Genomic DNA, 20,287 nt, shown 5'->3' with positions numbered 1-20,287 from the left:
TATTTTACTGAACAAATTGAAGTTAGAGCAGCTTTCAATTTTACAGTAGTAGTTTGAACAGACGTTAATTAATTACAGCTCAGTGTGAGGTTTGGAACTTTCGTCGCCTGTGAGGTTCTGGTTCTTACAGAGAAGTGAGCTTTACTGTTACCTCATCATCCTGGGCTTTTTTTGTTTGTCTGGCAGGACTACGCCCCTTGCTGATCCACAATGTCACAGATTAAAAAATGGTTTTCACTTTGCACAGCTTTTGTATGATGACAGGGCGTGACGATGGGGACACAAAAGGAGGTAGTTTTAGTGATCTTCTTTAGTTTTTCTGGGTTTTCTGCGGGTTCTTCTTCCGTTTCTTGGTGTCTCTGGGTTTTTGTTATCTGTGTCGTATTGGTGATCAGTTTTTTTTTCAATCAACCTCCGCTTGTGTTGTCATGTCGCTGTGATTCTAAACCACAGCTCACCATTGACTGAAGATGAACCATCAGTTGACCTATGAATGTTAATTTGGTCATTGTAGGATGCTTGAAATATGAAAGTGGTTGAATTGCTGAAAAACCTTCAGGATTCATTTTCAGGTTCATTTGGAATCATGGAAGGCACAGGAAAACACATCTATCGCTTCTGATGGACGATTTAACATTTAAAAACTACTCCTCTTCCTTAAAGTACTGTTGGATTTGGTACAAACTGACTTGATAGAGAAAGATGGTGGTCATGATTTAACGAAAAACACAATCTGGATTATGTCGCGTAGTTAAACAAAGCAGTTGTTGATTTTGTCACCCATTTTTCAATTTACTTTTAGTCTTAGTCTTGTGTCAAATTCATCTTATCTTAGTTAAATCTAGAATAGAATTTAAAATTCTTCTCCTTACTTACAAAGCTCTTCATGGTCAGGCACCATCATATCTAAAAGAGCTCATAGTACCTTACTACCCCTCTAGAACACTGCGCTCTCAGGATGCTGGGTTCCTTGTGGTTCCTATAGTCTCCAAAAGTAGATTGGGAGCCAGAGCTTTCAGCTATCAGGCTCCTCTTTTGTGGAACAAATCCCTATTTTAATAACTTATCTGCTTTAGCATAGGATACACTGGACCATCCTTTATGAAAGGAAAGGAGGTAATGCTGTCCCACAAATCCCAAAAATAAATGCACATTCACAACCAGACATTGAAGAAATCCATGTATTTCAACAGTGTGATGCAGCCTGCAGCAGAGAGAGCATGTGAATATAAACATACGTGTTGACGTGATGTAAAAACTTTGATCATGAAGTGTGTTCTGTTGTTGACTGTGGAGCTGCTTTCACACACAGAGTAAAATCTGTAACTGTGACACCCAGCGTCCTGCAGATCACCATGAAGTTACCGTTGCTGATTAATCATATATTTTTTCCATAACTTCCTAATATGATGCATGAAACAACACGGTCAGAGTGCACAGGGGGTATCTAGGAAGTATGTCTGATGAGTGTTTTGTAGTCCATCTTCTGGACTCTGTAGTTTTACCACAGATCATGTCAATAACATTTACTGTCGTATTATGATGTAGTCTAGTGTGAGAGCAGTCAGACTCTCTGCGGCCATCTTCTCTTAAGTCCTCATGAATTCTCCTTCACATCTTTCCTTGACCTCATGACCCGCTCTGCGGCTGTGGCTCACAGGCAGAGCGGGTCGTCCACTAATCAGATGATCGGCGGTTCGATCCCCGGCTCCTCCGGTCTGCATGCCGAAGTGTCCTTGGGCAAGATACTGAACCCCAAGTTGCTCCCGAAGGCTGTGCCATCGGTGTGTGAATGTGTATGAATGCTTAGATCCTTAAACTGATGAGCAGTTGGCATCTTGCATGGTAGCCAATGCCATCAGAGTATGAATGGGGTGAATGAGATATGTAGTGTAGAGCGCTTTGAGTGGTCGGAAGACTAGAAAGGCGCTATATAAGTACAGTCCATTTACCATTTATTACATTTCACATCGAGGTCAAGGAAAAGTGGTTAGGAAAGGACTTATTAGCTAATTTGTTTGACTATTCCACTGTACCCATAGACTATTCGAACAGTTTCAGTTCAGGATTTTACTCACTTAGGAAGTAAAGTGTCATCACAGTGAAGCTCTGCTCTCATTGGCTGTTTGATCTGTCCGTCACTGCTGCAATCTGAGGTGGGTGAAGATTGGCTCTTAGCTGTAAAGCAATCAGATGTGTGATGAAATATAACCTGTTATCAAACAGAGCAGATGACATCATAGCTCTATTAGAAAACAGTTAATATGATGTCATACATGTAAATGTTCTCACCTGTTGTCTCACCTGTAGTTTCTGAGGAGGAAGAGGAGGAGTTCTTCATACTGAGTTTCAGGTCTACATCTACACAGGGGCTCTTCTCCTTCCCCTTTGCCCCAGATTGCAGCTCTCTGTGGGGCTCAGCTGTTGCAGGTCTCCCTGGCTCCTCCTGTTTTTGGTTCAGATTCTTCCCTGCCTTTGTGCTCTGTGACATCATCACAAGAGGAGGAGTCAAGGAGGTTTGACATTTAGAGTACAGGGCCAGATGGGAGGGCTGAGTGGGAGTGGTCAGCTGGTTAGGGGCATATGGGTTGATAGGCAAATCTGTGATGGCTGTGGCCTGAAGCAGGGTCACCAGGTTTTCATTAAGTTCTGCTTGACTGGTCCTCCTCTTCACCTGGTTGGGAGCAATATGTCGAATCCCGCACCCTCCCCCACTAGTTTCACCAGCTGTGGCCGAACCGATGTAGGTCTCTCTGATTGGCTCAGTCCGCAGGCTGAGGCATGGCCCGTACAGACTCTGTCCCCGGTCTTCAGGTACAGGAGGGTGTACATTGAGGTTCAGGTTGACTCCACCTCCTAAAACTGTCCTATAGATAGAGTCACACTGATCTGCCTCCCCTACCATTTTCCATCCTCTTTGCAGTCTATCAACAACATGCCTGATTCCCTGAGTCCTTTGTCGCCCTGTCCCCATCTGGCCTTTTACATACAGGTTCAGGTCTGGCTTAGAAACCAGGACACCTGTGTCTCTTTCCCCCGCCCGTCTCCTCTGTCTCTCCAGGTAACGAGACTCTGCTTCTTTCTCTGTCTCATCCTCGAATCGCAGATGACGAGCTGGAGAGGGGGTGCGTCGCCTTATTGACCTGGAAGCTGATTCGCTGCTGGATGAGTCACACAAGTGTCCTGATGAAGAAGCCACGACCTCTGACTTCACCTGGACTACAGAATGCAGCCTGACCCCCAACCTGTGAAGAGACCACAGTTACCCCTAAAATACACTGCATGCGGAACGGCTGCAGAACGGCTCCACTCCGGAACGGCTGCGTACTCCGCCGTCCGCCAACTCACACATAATCCGTTTGTGTGTCCTTTGGCTGTTGACCTGTGACCTGTTGACTTTAGTTCAGCCCCGGCCATTATGACGTGTTCTTGTAATGAAACTCGATCCCTGGTGAACAACCGGGGTTTTATTTTGTATTTTGTAGCTGATTTCCTTCCCCGCACAATCTGCTCTGTGCTGAATTTATGCGCCGTGCTCCGGCGTCCGTGAACAATAGAAGCTCTGCGTATGTGTTGCGGAGGGCTGCCGGACGCCGCAGTCGTTCTGGAGCCGTGACGCAGCGGGGACAGAGACTGTGTGAGCTGACACATTGACTAACATAGAACCAGATCAAGAACCTAGTCTAAAACCAGACCAATAACCATGTCAAGTCCCAGGTAATGAACCAGGTATGGAACCAGATCAAGAACCAAGTCAAAAACCAGAGCAAGAACCAGATCAAGAACCTGGTAAGGAACCACATCAAGCAAGCAGATCAAGAACCAGATCAATAACCATGTTAAGTCTGCTCACAGACAGTCTGCTCTGGTCTGGTCTGGAAAACTGCTGGCTAAAGATAAACATAGATACAATAAAACTGTTATCCACATCGGCGGTGATGACACCCGGTTATGCCAATCGAAGGTCACTAAAATGAATGTGTCATCGATGTGTCCATACATCAAAACAATGTCGGACTCTGGCTGTCGAGGTGGTGTCCAGCAAATGGCTTTGTACATGAGGCCCCTGGTCTGATTAGGAGAAACGGCATCCATCCCACTTTGGATGGAGCAGCTCTCATATCTAGAAACATGACCAAGTTTATTAGTCGACCAAAACCCTGACAGTCAATGAATTAACTAAACTCCAAGCATGCCTTAAGGATAGAAAAAGTTGGATGACCTACAACTTTCTGATGTTAAATTCAGACGCAACTGAAGTTCTTAATGACAGAAGGTGTCACTCCCTGTACAGATTGTAAAGCCCAGATCAAGAACCAGGTCAACAACTAGAACCAGGTATGGAACTATGTTTAACTATAGCTGAACTGTGATGGATTCACATGTGCAGTACCTCAGCAGGTAACTGTGTGTGTTGTGTTGTTGTGTGTACTCAGTGTGTGTTGTTGTGTGTACTCACAGTGTGTGTTGTGTCGTTGTGTATACTCACAGTGTGTGTTGTGTTGTTGTGTGTACTCACAGTGTGTGTTGTTGTGTATACTCACAGTGTGTGTTGTTGTGTATACTCACAGTGTGTGTTGTGTTGTTGTGTATACTCACAGTGTGTGTTGTGTTGTTGTGTGTACTCACAGTGTGTGTTGTTGTGTGTTGGGGGTCAGCAGGTCGTGGTCGGCTCTCACAGGAACGTGGTGTCGCTTCATACGAGCTCCGTCCCTAAACTGCTGTTGCTACGGTGACTGAGCGGACACAAAGAGACTGAGTGTAAACACACACACACACACACGCTGTAACACACATGGATGACATCAGCAGCTCTGATTGGCCAGTGTGACAGAGGAAGGAGGATTAAAGTGAGCAGCTCGTCAAAACTAATTAACCTGACAAGATCACAGACTGTTTACATCAGCACTGTGTGTGTGTGTGTGTGTGTGTGTGTGTGTGTGTGTGTTGAGGATAAGTGGTCACACAGATAATGGATGGATGTTGTGGAACAGTTTACTGTGTCACGTTTTATTTTATAGTCTGTAGCTCATATAACTTCCATGACTGCAACATGTTATAAATCAACATTAATGTTATGAATCATACTTTTACTTTCATGTGTTTTATCTGCCTCACTGTCTTATTCTAAATGTTTTTTTTTAATTTATCTGTAATTTGTTTATTTATTTGTCTGTAATTTGTTTATTTATCTGTCATTTGTTTATTTATTTATTTATTTATCTGTCATTTGTTTATTTATCTGTAAGTTGTTTATTTATTAATCTGTCATTTATTTATTTATTTGTCTGTAATTTGTTTATTTATCTGTCATTTATTTATTTATTTATCTGTCATCTGTTTATTTATTTATCTATCTGTCATTTGTTTATTTATTTATTTTAACGTTTTATTTTGGGGCGGGACCGCTCCTACATATCCCACAATGCACCTAGTCCCGGAAATGACGTGTCTGTGCTGCCACAGACTGCCGGTTTCCCGCATGTGTGGTGTTGTGGTGGAGCTGACATGGCGGCCCCTCTGGAGGTGATTGTGAGCAGTGACTCCGGCTCCCAGCTGTGGAACAGCACCGTGTTCGACCTGCACAGCGGCTCCAGCCTGCTGTCATACCGGGGAGGGAACAGCTCCGCCCGGACACTGACCGTGCTCGGCGGGCAGTATCTATTGTCCGCTCAGCTGGGCAAGAACTTCATCAACGTGTGGGAGATCCAGAGGAAGGTACGGCGGCACATTGAAACACACCTGCACATTGAAACACACCTGCACATTGAAACACACCTGCACATCGAAACACACCTGCAGGCACAGACGGATTATCATGACCACGAGCCCGTGCCTATACACGCAAACAGCGCGCGCGCAAAGGCGCTGTTCCCATAACAACACCGGGAAACACCTGAACCATCTACACTGGCACTGACGCGCTATCATGGCCACACAATGATGGACGTCACGTTTTCTTTCTCCATACACACGCGTTAATTCACAGATCGTCATATTGCAGCATCCGCCAGGACGTGTTGAAGAGATGAGGTTACCATGACGATGAGTGAGTTAGAAAAACGTCTGTTTATTGCCGGAACATTAATGGTTACTGTCAGCCGTAACCACGGAACACAACAACAACAACAACAACTTCAGCTCCAACTGTTTTCACACACTTCCTGCCCCCTCGCTCATCCTCCAATCACAGACCAGCCTTAAATACATTCAGACATGAATCAGACTCACCTGCAGCTCACCTGCATCATCTTCTTCCTGGATAATGTCATCAAACTCCAACTCCCGGACCAGTTTGGCTTCTATGGCCATGAGTGACAGACTGTTCAGGCGTCTCTGGGTCATTTTTTTTATCCTGGCCATTTGCGAATAGCCCGTTCCTGCAGTTTGTGACAGGAAGCGTCAGGTACAGTCTCACGTCATTCCCGCCTCATCCTCCGCTGGCGATGTGATCAGCTCAGGCTCCCGCTGACCTGGCGCCACTGTTTTGAGTACCATCATCTTGCATCTGTTTCCTGGTGAAGGATGTTGAGGTGGAGGTATTTGCTGCACCAAAGCAGCATCTTTCTTTTTCTTTCTTTAGTTTTCTTTTTGCTGAACCACTGAGCGCCGCTTCTCCATTTAAAAAAACGCGCGTTTGACCCTGGCTGGTGTACGTACGTCATTGTGTCATCACACATTACTTGTTAACATTATAATTTCTAAAACATTCAAATGATTTTATTATTATTTTATTATTATACTACATTGAAGGCCTAGGGCCCCTATTGGCTCTGGGCACACGCCCACTTTGTCTATGCCTGCAGGCAGGTAATCAGCACAGATGTACCTGCTGCATGGTGAATCACTCCTGAATGCACAGACACCGAAATCACCGGATTCCTTTAAACGATCCGTGATTTTAACACGAAGCTGCAACTCACACCGACCTCCGAGACTTCATGCTTCAGACCAGCCAGCCGCGAAAAACATCCACTTTAATTATTATAAATAATTTCATCACTATTAAAACTAATCAAAAATTAAAGTTTAGTTTTCATGACGACGTGCAGTATTTGCAATATTTGTATTATTTGTATAGTTTCCATATTAACACTTCCTGTTTGTGGCCCAGGACCAGCTGCAGCAGAAGGTCGTGTGTCCAGGTGTGGTCACCTGTCTGACCGCATCACCTGACGGACTCTTCCTCGCTGCTGCTGTCTCTGAGGCTGTTTACCTGTGGGAGGTGAGCACAGAGTCACTTCATCATTAATAATTAATGAGCAGTCAATGCAGGTATCTTGGTGGAGGCAGTTCCACAGAACAAAGATCAATCATGTTACTATTTAATGTTAGAAGTGTCTGTTTCCTCTGTGATTGGTTCAGGTGTATAACAACTGTTCCTTCATTGGCTCAGGTGTCCACAGGTAAGCTGTTGTCTGTTCTCAGTCGTCACTATCAGGATGTCACCTGTCTGAAGTTCACAGATGACAGCAGCCATTTTGTTTCTGGAGGAAAAGATAACTTGGCTCTGGTGTGGAGCCTGTCCAGGTAATACACCTGACCTCTTACCTGACCTCTTACCTGAAGACATGAAAACATGAGTGATGACGACCTGTTTTGATCTTATTTTGTGTGTGTGCATGTGTGTCTCAGTGTGATCCAGCTGGATTTAAGCCACACTCCTGAGCCGCGTCATGTTCTGTCCCGTCACTCTCTGCCAATCACAGACCTTCACTGTGGCCTGATGGGAGCTCAGGCCAGAGTCGCCACTGCCTCCTTAGACCAAACTGTCAAGGTAAGACACCTGCACAGGTACAACAGGTAGAGTTTATAACACCTGCACAGCTACAACAGGTAGAGTTTATAACACCTGCACAGCTACAACAGGTAGAGTTTATAACACCTGCACATGTACAACAGGTAGAGTTTATAACACCTGCACAGCTACAACAGGTAGAGTTTATAACACCTGCACAGCTACAACAGGTAGAGTTTATAACACCTGCACAGGTACAACAGGTAGAGTTTATAACGCCTGCACAGCTACAACAGGTAGAGTTTATAACACCTGCACAGCTACAACAGGTAGAGTTTATAACACCTGCACAGGTACAACAGGTAGAGTTTATAACACCTGCACAGCTACAACAGGTAGAGTTTATAACGCCTGCACAGCTACAACAGGTAGAGTTTATAACACCTGCACATGTACAACAGGTAGAGTTTATAACACCTGCACAGCTACAACAGGTAGAGTTTATAACACCTGCACAGCTACAACAGGTAGAGTTTATAACACCTGCACAGGTACAACAGGTAGAGTTTATAACACCTGCACAGCTACAACAGGTAGAGTTTATAACACCTGCACAGCTACAACAGGTAGAGTTTATAACACCTGCACAGCTACAACAGGTAGAGTTTATAACACCTGCACAGCTACAACAGGTAGAGTTTATAACACCTGCACAGCTACAACAGGTAGAGTTTATAACACCTGCACAGCTACAACAGGTAGAGTTTATAACACCTGCACAGGTACAACAGGTAGAGTTTATAACACCTGCACAGGTACAACAGGTAGAGTTTATAACACCTGCACAGCTACAACAGGTAGAGTTTATAACACCTGCACAGCTACAACAGGTAGAGTTTATAACACCTGCACATGTACAACAGGTAGAGTTTATAACGCCTGCACATGTACAACAGGTAGAGTTTATAACGCCTGCACAGCTACAACAGGTAGAGTTTATAACGCCTGCACAGCTACAACAGGTAGAGTTTATAACGCCTGCACAGCTACAACAGGTAGAGTTTATAACACCTGCACAGCTACAACAGGTAGAGTTTATAACACCTGCACAGCTACAACAGGTAGAGTTTATAACACCTGCACAGCTACAACAGGTAGAGTTTATAACACCTGCACAGCTACAACAGGTAGAGTTTATAACACCTGCACAGCTACAACAGGTAGAGTTTATAACACCTGCACAGCTACAACAGGTAGAGTTTATAACACCTGCACAGCTACAACAGGTAGAGTTTATAACACCTGCACAGCTACAACAGGTAGAGTTTATAACGCCTGCACAGGTACAACAGGTAGAGTTTATAACGCCTGCACAGGTACAACAGGTAGAGTTTATAACACCTGCACAGCTACAACAGGTAGAGTTTATAACACCTGCACAGCTACAACAGGTAGAGTTTATAACACCTGCACATGTACAACAGGTAGAGTTTATAACGCCTGCACAGGTACAACAGGTAGAGTTTATAACGCCTGCACAGCTACAACAGGTAGAGTTTATAACGCCTGCACAGCTACAACAGGTAGAGTTTATAACACCTGCACAGGTACAACAGGTAGAGTTTATAACACCTGCACAGCTACAACAGGTAGAGTTTTTAACGCCTGCACAGGTACAACAGGTAGAGTTTATAACACCTGCACAGCTACAACAGGTAGAGTTTATAACGCCTGCACAGCTACAACAGGTAGAGTTTATAACACCTGCACATGTACAACAGGTAGAGTTTTTAACACCTGCATAGCTACAACAGGTAGAGTTTTTAACGCCTGCACAGGTACAACAGGTAGAGTTTATAACACCTGCACAGGTACAACAGGTACAGTTTATAATACCTGCACAGGTACAACAGTTCATACTATATAATCATATTTGTTTTCATGACTTATTAAACATGAACCCCATTTTTAACCAATCAGATGCTGTGACATCCTCATCACCTGATCACTATGAGCACTGAACACAGCGTGTCCTCTCGTCGTCCTCAGATCAGTTTTTAATTTCAGTAAAATCCCCTCCAACATAAATCACAGGAGGCGGAGTCTCAGTAATGACATCATAACGGATTGTTGAACGCGAGCCGAGGTGTCGCTACTACTCACATTTTAAATCATCAGATTTTAAAGTAGAGTTTGGATCAGAACTGGTTTTTATTCTGCATAGCCAGCAGCTGAATTACCCCGAGGTTGGAGGAGGAGGAGGGTCATCATCACCTCCAATAAAACTTTATTTAAATAAAATCAATGACACCAAAGTTCTGCTGTTTTTAATGACATCCACAACTCACAGGTCCAAATACTGTAACTAACTGCACTAATTATTACAACAAATTATAAATGATTAATAACTGCAGGAAAAAGTTAAATTGTTGAAAAACGTAGATGAATTTGAAAATGTCTTAGTACAGTGTTATAATACAGAATATAAGATATATAATTGACTGACTGTGTGTCTCCTGTGCAGGTGTGGGAGTTGTCCTCAGGTGAGCTGCTCCTCTCTGTCCTGTTTGATGTTGAGATCATGTCTGTGACATTTGACCCCTGCGAGTACTTCCTGTTCTGTGGAGGAAGTGATGGAAACATTTTCCAGGTGTCTCTGTGCAGCCAGGTGAGTCTCAGTTTACGTCCCTCATCGAAGCATACATCTACTCTACATCCTGTTTGATTTGAAAACAATATTTTGAACATGTAAAAGCAAAAAGTATAAGAAGTAAACAAAGATCTATCCTATAAACTACATCCTTCACCTGCAAACTACACCCTACAAACTAAATTAGTATGTTGGTTTATCTTCAGGAGATGAGTATGTTAGTTTATCTTCAGGAGATGAGAATGTTAGTTTATCTTCAGGAGATGAATATATTGGTTTATCATCAGGAGATGAATATGTTGGTTTATCATCAGGAGATGAATATGTTGGTTTATCTTCAGGAGATGAATATGTTGGTTTATCTTCAGGAGATGAATATGTTGGTTTATCTTCAGGTGAGTCTGTGTTTTGACTATTTGGATCAGATCTCTGTACTCAGTAGTCTTGTCGGTGTCAGTGGTGCTCTCTTGAATTCATATTCACATAAACAGTAAAAGAGTTACAGATGTTTGTTCTGTGATCTTTAATACACCATTAATATGTGTGCTCTTCAAGAACAAACAGCTAATGCTCCTGTAACGAAGAGATGTGATGAGGAAAAATGTTTCTGATGATTCATCTTTTATTCATTCCTCTCTATCGTCTTTTCTTCTCTGACTCAACGCTGCTGTTTGTTTTCACAGCAGATTTACATTCGAAAGCTTCACCAAGTTAATCCTCCAAACAAACCAGAGAGCTTGTCCTCCATAAACCTCCTCCTCATCCTCTGAACTGACGATCCTGTCTCCATCTCTGAGGATGTTTAAATCTCTGAATGAAACTACTGCAGCTCCTGACACTACAAATATTATTTAACCTGATACAAATAGGATGTTTTAAATTTGACTGCTGTTCTGCAAACTGCAAAAATCTGCATCATAAGTGAATTTTTCTTTAACATGGAATGGTTGGGGTTAGAAGTGGAGAATGTTTTTAGATTACTTCATCTTAATCAGCAGAATATTTTCTTCAATAATTCATTGTATTTAATAGAATTGAGTCAAAGGTGACGTTAGGACGTCGGTCCAAAACCCAAAAAGAAATTCAGTTTTCTGAGAAACAGAAACTGAGCCAACACTGCATTATATATATATATATATAACACTGCACAACATGCTAATGCCAAGGTCAGGTCACGGACAGCCCAAACACAGTATTAATCCCATAATTTGAAGCCGAAGATCATGAGAACAGAGCATGTCAATAAAGATTGACTGAACATTGTGTTTCTCATCTGCAGTCTCTCAGTCGGGACAAATCCTTCCAGTCCGACAACGATGGGAACCAGGTCTTCAAAGGACACAGGTGAGATAAGAATAAGTGCTTATTGAAGTAGAGAATTCATCAAGTCTTTGTGTTTATTCCATGAAAATAAAGTTCTCAACTTAAATAAGTGTTTCAGTTTGGTAAATAATAAAATCACATGATTTAGAAGTTCTTTACTTACTAAAAGGTACCAAACTCAATGATTTTAGACTTAATAATTCCTCCATCAGAGGAGAAAGACCAGACCACTTATCCAGAACAGACCATCTGAGACCATCTCCACACAAGGTCACCTGTTCGTATAGGTGTAAAAATTCTATTGGAACCAAACAATGAACCATCTTAACCTGAGCTCAGTCACATCAGGTCAGTCTGTCTGAAACAAAGATAATCTTGAGAAGTCAGTGTGAATGTTTCCCTCAGGAACCTGGTGACGTGTCTCTCTGTGTCCATGGACGGGACTCTGCTCCTCTCTGGGTCACATGATGAGTCCGTTCGACTCTGGGACATCCAAAGCAAACAGAGCATCCGCTGCCTCACCCATAAAGGTAAGCCGCACCTCCTCGCTATGACATCACTAGTGACAAACAACAAACCACCCAGTTAGTGCTGGTTACCCCTGATAAACCAGAAATATTTGTCTCTAAAACTATTAATTCATATTGTATTGATGCAAGTGAATCCAGCCAGCAGTGAAAAAATTACATTTAATATGTGGCAGTGTATGGTTCACGCACTATTGAGGCTCCTGTTTGTTAAATGAATAAATTGTCCATTGGTCTTGTTTCTTCAGACTTAAATCATCCAATCCACCAAACAAGAGTCAACAGCAAGGTAAAGCTGTTTGGTATTGTCAGAAGATTTGGCAAATTTTTCATGGGTACAACCCACATACTCAGCTCAGCTGCTCATCCCACAAATGCATGTTTCTTACAAATGTGGCACCATTTAAAAAGGAAATAATTAGGCTTTCCAATGGTATAAGATTTATTGCCAAAAAATATTTTTATAACAGAGGTAATTTACCAAACAAAAATGTCCTTACCCACGTAGTGTGTATACATATACTATACATGTGTGTGTCGCTCTTATTAATACATATTAACACGTTGATTATGACGTTTTGAGCTGATGAAATTGGAGGAGCCTGAATCGGGTCAGATCAATGTTTCACAGCGTCTCTGGAGGTGGAGGTGAATTTAACCTCTGTGGTTGAAACGATTCCTCATATCTGCTACTGGTTTATTAATGAAGCGTCTGACCTGCTGGCCTCGTCTCTCTGGAGGAGCTTTTACTTTCCCATCTCATTCATAATAAGTGATCGTGCTGCGGTTGACAGGAACATGAAGAAGAAACGCCCCGCCATGATCGTGACTGGCACTTTGTAATTAACCGAATCCTCTCTGCGCTGAAGGCCTCCTCACTTCAAACGGACTGTCAGGAGACCATAATCCCTCCTCCGGCCGGACAGACAGACTTGTGGCCATCCCCCGCCTCATCACGTTTTTGGACTTTCTTCCTGCTGACGCTGCTTACAAAGACCTTCATCCTCCGTGACGGCAACGCTTCAAAGTGATTCGTCTCAGCTGAACAGATTCAGCTGCTTAACATCTGCAGGCACGTCGGGAAAACGTTTATTTTAAATTCACAACATTAAACTTTATTATTAAAACAAGAACATGATGAAAAATCATTCAGTTTGATTCTAGAAAAGAAAAATTTAGTGGCTGCTTTGGAGATCTTGGTGTTATGATATGAGGAAGTCCGTAAAGTCTATGTAAAGTAAAAATAAAAATGTGTTTTAAGTTTGTCAGACTAAAGAATAAAGTGTTATAACACACCTTCACTGCGTTAAAGGCTTTTATACCGTTGCACTAGGGGGCAGGGGCATGCCCACCTCAGTGTGTCATACAGTCTCATTTTAGGGCCAGACAAAAAATCCTGGACTGAAAACAGGTGAAAAACCGTTTGAACCTCTAACTCCACATTTCAGTAATATTTAGTCTTTAGCAGTTATTTTCCAACATTTAATGTGTTTTAAGAGAAAACATGGAATTGTCTTTACACAGACTTTAAATGTTCATCTGCTGATGAAGTTCATGTAAAGTGATTGAAGGCTCCAGATTCTCAATATGGTGAAAATATTTGCATGTCGGACAACGGAACAGACAAACTAAACTCTGGATCTAGATGGAGACGTTCACTGTAGCTTCTCTTTCATGTTAGGAAGGAGATGTGAGGTGAGGAGGTTGAAATCAACACTAGATGATACTAAATCTGCAGACGTTTATTAAAGCTTCAGTCAGATTTTTATCTTTTATTTACTTTTGTCTCCATCCAACATGTCGACTCACTTCATGTTTATTTCACAGGTAGAATATGAACCAATCACACTGATATATCATCATTACGATTATTTAAATTATTTTCTATGGACACATCAAAAACACACTTTATATTAAAATGTTCACGTGAAAGTGATTAATATCTTGATCACCTCAAAGACTCATTTACACATTCATGAATGAGTTCTGAGGACATTGTGATGACATCCTCTTCCTCTTAAATCACTGAAGTATATTATTTTATTATGTGTTTTTAAAAGCTGCTGTGATTCATCTTTATGTGCAACCATTCTGAGATTCAAATATTCAAATTGATTCCAGTCACAGTGTATCTCGGTCACCCTAATCAATGCACTGATCAATACACAAATACATAGACCATCAATATTTTGAAATCTGTGAACAGACAATAAATGTATTTTTTCTTTATTAGAAATGTGTGAAGAAACATTAACTTCAAAATGATGCTTGGACACATTATTGATTGATTAAACTTATTGATTAGTGAATGAACAACAGAAATCTGATCACATCCAGATGATCAGCTGTGTGCGGCTCAGTCAGAGTTCATGATGGCAAGGAGCCTCAACATGTCAAATCTGTCCAATGATTATTAAGAAACATTCATCTGACAACAAAACGATGTCAGAGTGAGAACTCTTCACTCTTCAACCGCTCTGACACCATCTGAACCACACTTTATCTTCATCACACCCCAAGAGACCAAGAGAGGCTGACAGCTCCTGAACACAACACGCTGCATTAAACAGGACAGAGCAGAGGATGCAAAGACACTTGAATGCAACATTCTGCATTAAGCAGGACAGAACAGAGAACCTAAAGACACCTGAACACAACACACTGCATTAAACCTGATGGAACCGAAGACAGAAATATTGTCCAGGTGTGTTTTTCAGGTGAGCCCAGGTGGGAATAGTAGGTCTGCAGGGTGTTTTGTCTCGGAGTATCTGCAGTGTGTTGGCAGCTCTTCAGCCTCTAACACTCTGTCTGATTTATGGCTCCATGTTGGACCACATCGGACCATTAGTGTAATTCCAGATCCAGAGCCAAGCAGCTGATCAATATTTGTAATTTAGTGGGAGATAATTAGTCGGATTCTATTACCACAACAAGCAAGAAATATACATTCAGTTTCCAGTACAAACCTTTGAGTTTTATCCAAAGAAGAGTTTCATTATTTCTGATTTACAACCTTGAGAAAACCTTTTTAACGTGTTAAGAACCAACCTGGACAACCAATAGAGAACAGGATCAACAGAAATCTGTCCTCAGATATCACATTTGTTTTCACACAGTCTAAGAACACATCCATTTTTAAATTAAACTCATCATATCTTGTCTTCAACATTAAAGTTAAGTTGAACCAGTTTAAATGTTGAACTTATGACGCACTGTCAGGTGTCACAGGAACAGGAAGTTTCTCGAGTTGGTGACATCACACACGGAAGGCGTGACTGTCCTTATTTGTCACTTCATCTCTGTCTTTCTGTGAATTATTCATGATGCATCGCCATGGTGGCTGGAGCATTGTGTCATCGACCCGATGTGATGTCAACAGCAACATTTGAGTCCATCAGCTTCATCCTCAGAGACTGTTAATGAGGCAGTGGCTGGTCAGTGTCCTGCAGAGGACAATTTGAGGAGGGAGGACCCTTCAGAGGGAGAACATTTGATGGTTCGGGCGTCTAATGTTTCAGCCGTCTGATGGTTCGGCCATCTCTTTGATGGTTCGGGCACCTGATGTTTCAGACGTCTGATGGTTCGGCCATCTCTTTGATGGTTCGGGCATCTGATGGTTCGTCCATCTCTTTGATGGTTTCGGCCGTCTCTTTGATGGTCCAGCCATCTCTTTGATGGTTCGGCCATCTCTTTGATGGTTCGGCCGTCTGATGGTTTGGCCATCTCTTTGATGGTTCGGCCGTCTGATGGTCCGGCCATCTCTTTGATGGTTTCGGCCATCTCTTTGATGGTTCAGCCATCTCTTTGATGGCGAGCCCAGGTGGGAATAGTTCGGCCGTCTGTTTGATGGTTCGGCCATCTCTTTGATGTTTTGCTCTGTCTGGTGAATACTAGCCTAAACTGTTTCCTTCAGTATGCAAATGAGCTGCTTCCGGTTTTAATTGTGTTTGTCAGTTGGCTCGTCAATAAGTGCGTCCGCTCTTTCAGTCATTACTACAAACACCTTCATGTTCCTCGAGTGGCTTGGCATCTTAAATTGATCTTCGAGGTAATCTGAGGGAAATTCATTTGAAAAGTCCCCGGGCAGGAAGTTGGAATGACAGCAGGCTGAGGCTCTGTGCTGTCGGCAGGAAAACCTCTTCCAGTAGATGAAATTCTGGAATCAGTTTGTATTGTGAGGGGATTTTAGTTTTTTCTACGAGGATTGAAGGTTGTTGCTCTCAGCATCAGTAAATCGACTCCCACGTTTCCTCACTGTGATTTGGAGCTTTTGTTGGCGTGAAATGAGTCTGGCAGAGTGACACCTCGTCAGCTCGGCTGCTGATGTACTGATTAAATGCAGAAGTCTATCTTTGTGGCTTCCTTCTGATAAGCTGGAAATCATGAATTGTTTCTGGTTTCTTATTTGTTTGGTTTCAACAGGATGACACTTTTATACACATTTGAATGTCTCAAGACTTCACGTTTTCTTGTTTGTAAGGATTTAAATACTCAATGAATGGAGGAACACCTCCAACAACAGTCTGTCAATCAGACAACAAGTCTGACACAGAAAAGTCTGTGAGCTGATCAGTGATCAGTAGGTATTGGTGAAGTGTTAATGAGCGTCTGAAAGTGATCTTTCAGTTAGGAGACAATAAGTTCAGCTGAGTGGTCACTTTTAGCAGTCATGTGACATTAATGCAATGTACACTTGTCAACAGGTGGGGCAGTTCTGAGCTCTGACTTTCAGTGTAAACAAAAGCAAATATGTTTTATAGGGGAAAATCATTTCAGCTGTTTTGAGCCAGGGTCACAGCTAAGATCAAAATCACTTCTGAATGCAGAGCTCCAGGATCAGCTCCATCTCTACCATCAGTGAGGTCAGTGATGATCCTGACGGACAAGAAGCCCTTCAGAGTTTTTCCTTCAAAGAGCACAACATCAGACTGAGAGACTCAGCTGCTTAAATATTTTACTGACAAATTTGAAGTAGAGCAGCTTTAATATTTTACAGTAGTTTGAACAGACGTTAATAAAGTACAGCCCAGTGTGATGTTTGACTGTCGCTCTGTGAGGTTCTGGTTCTACAGAGAAGTGAGCTTTAATTTTACATCATCATCCTGGGCTTTTTTTTGTTTGTCTGCAGGACTAAGCCCTGCTGATCACAATGTCACAGATAAAAAGGGCGTGACGATGGGACACAACAAGGAGGTTAGGTTTTAGTGGTCTTCTTCAGTTTATATGGGTTTCTGCGGGTCTCTTCAGTTTCTTTGGTTTCTCTGGGTTTGTTTATCTGTGTCGTATTGGTGATCAGTTTTTCAATCAACCTCCGCTTGTGTTGTCATGTCGCTGCTGATTCTAAACCACAGCTCACATTGACTGAAGATGAACCATCAGTTGACCTATGAAGGTTAATTTGGTCAGTTTGTAGGATGCTGAAATATGAAAGTGGTGAAAACCTTCAGGATCATTCAGGTTTCATTTGGAATCATGGAAGGCACAGAAAACACATCATCAGCATCTGATGGAGAGTTTAACATTTAAACATTACTCCTCTGCCTTAAAGTACTGTTTGGATTTGGTACAAACTGACTTGATTAGAGAAAGATGGTGGTCATGATTTAAAGAAACACAATCTGGATTATGTCGCGTAGTTAAACAAAGCAGTGTTGATTTTGTCACCCATTTTTCAATTTAATTTTAGTCTTAGTCTTGTGTCAAAGTTCATTCTTAGTCTTAGTCACTTTTAGTCTTTCACAGATCATTTTTGTTCGTCATATTTTAGTCGACTAAAAGTCAAAAAAATTTTAGTCTAGTTTTAGTCAAACATGAACACAGGGTGTTTTAGTCCAGTTTTAGTCAAAACATTTTAAGCTTTTTCTATTTTTGTTTTATTATTAAATCTAGTTCACTTGTGTTCCACAGCTAACATATTGATTAAATGTCTTGATTGAATTGAATTGAATGTATTCAAGTATCTTCAAGTAGTAGTGTAGTTTGTTTGTTTGTAGTGTAGTTTGTTAGCACATTCACTCGCTTTACTAACATCTTTGATGATGCACACCAAAACGCCCTGTACAGAAACTGTTCAATACGAATACATGCATCGATAACACCCCTATACCTTATTGAGTGGCTACTTGCATGGATGCTAGCTGCTAGGATTAGCTCACCAATGCATTCAGATGCGTGCCAGACCAGTTAGCTTACCTTAATATTGTGCCAGACCAGTTAGCTTACCTTAATATTTGGGTGGCTGAGGTTAATTTGCCTTTTCAGGTTGGTGGTATTTTTACCAGCAATTTTCTTCCCGCACATATTCCCATCCATCAAACGAGGCATTGGGACTTTTTCTCTGCTTCTAAATAATGGAAATGGGAACACACATCCAGTCTCTTTTTCCTTCCGAGCATGATTGCGCTGTCGGTCGCCGTGTTTCTCCTGCATGATGTTTGTTTTCCAGCCACAGGTATGAGACCAGCCAGAGGATCTCAAACGTGTGGTCGTGACATCGCTACAGTAAAAGAAGTGCTGGCACAAACACATGACCGCAGGACTGGATGTTGCTTTTTTTCTTATATAGTAGACGAAAACAAGGAGGACGTTTTGTTTATTTTATATTCGTCAACAAAAACACACATTGGCACATTTTTTGCCAGTGTTTTTAGAACATTGTATCATCTCGTCATCGTTTCATCTTATCTCGTCTGCCGAAATTAATGTTTAATGGCAGAAAAGATTTTAAATTTGAACAAACTCCAGAGGTAAACATGAATAAATGTTTGACAGTAATGGACAAATCAGAGATCAGCTGTCAGATTCAAAAGTTGAAGAGCCCCATAAAAGATTAAAGTGATGGACTGCTGCAGCTTTTAGGGGGGAGTTACTGTGAACCTGAGACTGAAAACATCAACGTTATGATGTAAAGGACACACAAAGACACAAAGACCAACACATAAACACATGAACAGACAAAAGACAGACACACCAAGACACTAAAGACCGACACATAAAGGCACTAAGGACCAACACGTAAATACACTAAAGACACATGTTGGACTGAGTCTGAGAAGGGATTAATCATGAAAATGAATTTGCAGTGTTTGAAACGGGAGGGATGACTTCTGGTTCTGAGTCCTGCAGTTTCCATGGCAGTGCACCACAGTCCTGATACCTGTAGTCCTCTGATATCACTTCCTGTCTATGTGTTCAGGTCCAGTAACGAACGCCATCATCATGGCAGCTCCTGCCAACATGTTCCTGCCTGACAGTCGGCCTGCCCTCCCTCTGCCACGCTTCAGCCGACACCTGCACACCTCTGAAGGCGATGGCGGCGAATCAGGAGAGGTGTGTGTTCGCCTTGGCCTCTACGCACAGGTGAGTCAGGTATACATGAAATGTGTTTATATGATTCATTGTGACAATGCTTTTAAAGAAGTTGAGCATCAATATCTTCCTGTTTTTTCAGGAGGAAGAGGAAACGTACCTGCAGAAGTCTGATAGGCTGAACTCTTTGATGAATGCTGTGACTGACAAGGTGAGAGGGGGTTGGGCCAATGTATACTTTACTGTCAATCCCACAATGCAACATATTGGACAGCTCAGAGCTCAAAGGTCACAGGGGATTGAATCATTGATTTTTGATCGGCAATCAACTCATTGTGTTTCAGTCTGTGTTCGGTGACGGCGAGAACACGAAGGTTCGAGTCGCCGAGCTCGAAGAGGAAGTTCAGACTCTGAAGAAAGTCAACAAAGATCTGTATGACTTCTCAAGCCAGCTGCTCACCAAGCCTACATAAACACACACACATTAACACATACACACAGGTCTCTGATGGTTTGTGTTGTTTAAAAAAATAAAAGTCTTGTTTTTGTAGAACCTCCTGTCTGCTGTTTGTTGATGGATCAGAGGGTTTGAACCTGTGACTTTGCTGTTACACAATCAAACCCATCAGTAACTAACGCACCAGAATTAACCCTAACTAACCAGTAACTGCCCTGACTAATAGCTTCTCTTAACTAACAAGAAACTCAAAGCACTGTTAACTACCATACCCAAACTTTTTC

General features: G+C 42.2%; 2 protein-coding genes across 3 annotated transcripts in view; one reads left to right on the top strand and one right to left on the bottom strand.

Annotated features, from left to right (window-relative positions):
* LOC104936608 (uncharacterized) overlaps window positions 1–6,607 on the bottom strand; it is a 23,983-nt gene extending 17,376 nt beyond the window's left edge. Inside the window, exons 1-4 of the mRNA XM_027288188.1 lie at window positions 5,779–6,607; window positions 4,630–4,736; window positions 2,305–3,245; window positions 2,079–2,178 (exon numbers count right to left, since the gene is read on the bottom strand). Coding sequence (XP_027143989.1) covers window positions 2,079–2,178; window positions 2,305–3,245; window positions 4,630–4,700 — 1,112 coding nt within the window. The 5' untranslated portion in view covers window positions 4,701–4,736; window positions 5,779–6,607. The remainder of the gene's footprint in view (window positions 1–2,078; window positions 2,179–2,304; window positions 3,246–4,629; window positions 4,737–5,778) is intronic.
* Window positions 5,439–20,287, top strand: wdr18 (WD repeat domain 18). 2 transcript variants are annotated; one of them, XM_019277039.2, is made up of 10 exons: window positions 5,441–5,718; window positions 7,115–7,225; window positions 7,397–7,530; window positions 7,636–7,777; window positions 10,263–10,406; window positions 11,668–11,732; window positions 12,117–12,241; window positions 19,434–19,597; window positions 19,689–19,757; window positions 19,891–20,287. In XM_019277039.2, the coding sequence occupies exons 1-10, from the start codon at window positions 5,509–5,511 to the stop codon at window positions 20,017–20,019; spliced, it is 1,293 nt and encodes a 430-aa protein (XP_019132584.1). In that variant the 5' UTR covers window positions 5,441–5,508; the 3' UTR covers window positions 20,020–20,287. The 2 variants fall into 2 exon arrangements, with proteins under 2 accessions (XP_019132585.1, XP_019132584.1); XM_019277040.2 differs by lacking the exons at window positions 19,434–19,597; window positions 19,689–19,757; window positions 19,891–20,287 and adding an exon at window positions 13,108–13,507 and having other exon boundaries at window positions 5,439–5,718.

Source organism: Larimichthys crocea, chromosome XIV, assembly GCF_000972845.2.
Source record: "Larimichthys crocea isolate SSNF chromosome XIV, L_crocea_2.0, whole genome shotgun sequence".
Lineage (NCBI taxonomy): Eukaryota > Metazoa > Chordata > Actinopteri > Sciaenidae > Larimichthys > Larimichthys crocea.
This window is presented reverse-complemented; position numbering and strand designations above follow the sequence as displayed.

What these genes read in the sequence shown, in the direction of transcription:
- wdr18 (XM_019277039.2), top strand. Translation starts at nt 5,509, where the DNA reads ATGGCGGCCCCTCTGGAGGTGATTGTGAGCAGTGACTCCGGCTCCCAG. An exon ending in AGGTGTCTCTGTGCAGCCAG is followed by an intron (nt 10,407 to 11,667) that starts GTGAGTCTCAGT and finishes TCTCATCTGCAG; the next exon opens with TCTCTCAGTCGGGACAAATC. An exon ending in CCGCTGCCTCACCCATAAAG is followed by an intron (nt 12,242 to 19,433) that starts GTAAGCCGCACC and finishes CTATGTGTTCAG; the next exon opens with GTCCAGTAACGAACGCCATC.